General features: G+C 43.0%; 1 protein-coding gene across 2 annotated transcripts in view; it reads left to right on the top strand.

Annotated features, from left to right (window-relative positions):
• Positions 1-1,039: 1,039 nt before the first annotated feature.
• Positions 1,040-1,194, top strand: part of AMPD1 (adenosine monophosphate deaminase 1) — a 24,689-nt gene continuing 24,534 nt past the window's right edge. For both annotated transcript variants that reach the window (XM_012000799.1, XM_012000798.1), the window contains exon 1: positions 1,040-1,081. In XM_012000799.1, the coding sequence (XP_011856189.1) occupies positions 1,040-1,081 (42 nt within the window). The remainder of the gene's footprint in view (positions 1,082-1,194) is intronic.

Here is a 1,194-nt window from a genome sequence, read left to right as displayed (position 1 = left end):
TGGGAGGCTGAGGTGGGCGGATCACGAGGTCAGGAGATCGAGACTATCCTGGCTAACACGGTGAAACCCCGTTTCTACTAAAAATACAAAAAACTAGCCGGGCGTGGTGGCGGGCGCCTGTAGTCCCACATACTCAGGAGGCTGAGGCAGGAGAATGGCGTGAACCCGGGAGGCGGAGCTTGCAGTGAGCCGAGATGGCACCACTGCACTTCAGCCTAGGCGACAGAGCGAGACTGTCTCAGGGGGGTAAAAAAAGACTGTGTGTTATTGTGGAAAGAGCGTGAAATTTGGGTCCAGAGAGCCTTGGTTTTGCCATTTAGGATGAACAGAATGACTTTGAGCAAGATACCAGTCAGAGCCCCAGTTTTCTTATTTGGGAAACAGATATAAGGTATTACTTGCCTTACAGGATTGTAATTAGTATCAAATAATGTTTGCAAAGTGTTTTACATACAATAAAATGTTATACAAAACAAAGCTATTGTTCCTGTTATAACAATAAGTAGAGAAGTGGTAACTGAACACTCCAGAGGATAGTTGAGTTTCTGTAAGACTTGAAGTAAATTTACCACTTAATTCATTAAACTGTCAACTGAATTTCTGCTAAGTCAGATATATTTCTAATAAAAACATGCATTCCTGCGCGTGTGTGCGTGCATGTGTGTGTGTCTGTTGAGAGCTTGGTGAATGTACCAGCATATTCACCAACCACAGAAAGCTGTTCGTGTGATATGAAACCCTGAGGATCGTAGCTTCAGAAACCAAAAAGACTTCACTGTGTTTCACTAGGGTGGGAAATCACCATCAGTGGTCACATCGTGTATTACACTTGCCAAGGATCCAGTCTGTAGGAAGATTTAGAGAGTATTGAAATGCAGTTTTTGAACTACCACAGATAACTTCTAATCCCAAAGTAAAGACTGAAAGCTTCACCTGTTTTTCACTATCAAATGCCTCAAGCTATAAATAGGTCCAAAGCTCATCTCTCTCCACTTAGCAGAGAAGGGTCAAATTTCAGGGGGCAAAGCAAAATAGTAAAATGAATGTCAGGATATTTTATAGCGTCAGTCAGTCACCCACGGTCTCCTCTCTCTTCTTTTCTACTGTGCTATCCTAGAATCAGGGATTTCAGCAACAATGCCTCTGTTCAAACTCGCAGGTAGGTGTACAAAGTATTTGGAGAGCTCAGGTTTT

Source organism: Mandrillus leucophaeus, unplaced genomic scaffold (assembly GCF_000951045.1).
Source record: "Mandrillus leucophaeus isolate KB7577 unplaced genomic scaffold, Mleu.le_1.0 Scaffold64, whole genome shotgun sequence".
In the NCBI taxonomy this organism is placed as follows: Eukaryota; Metazoa; Chordata; class Mammalia; order Primates; family Cercopithecidae; genus Mandrillus; species Mandrillus leucophaeus.
Note: the sequence above shows the minus strand (reverse complement) of the source record. Positions and strands in the feature narration are given on the sequence as shown.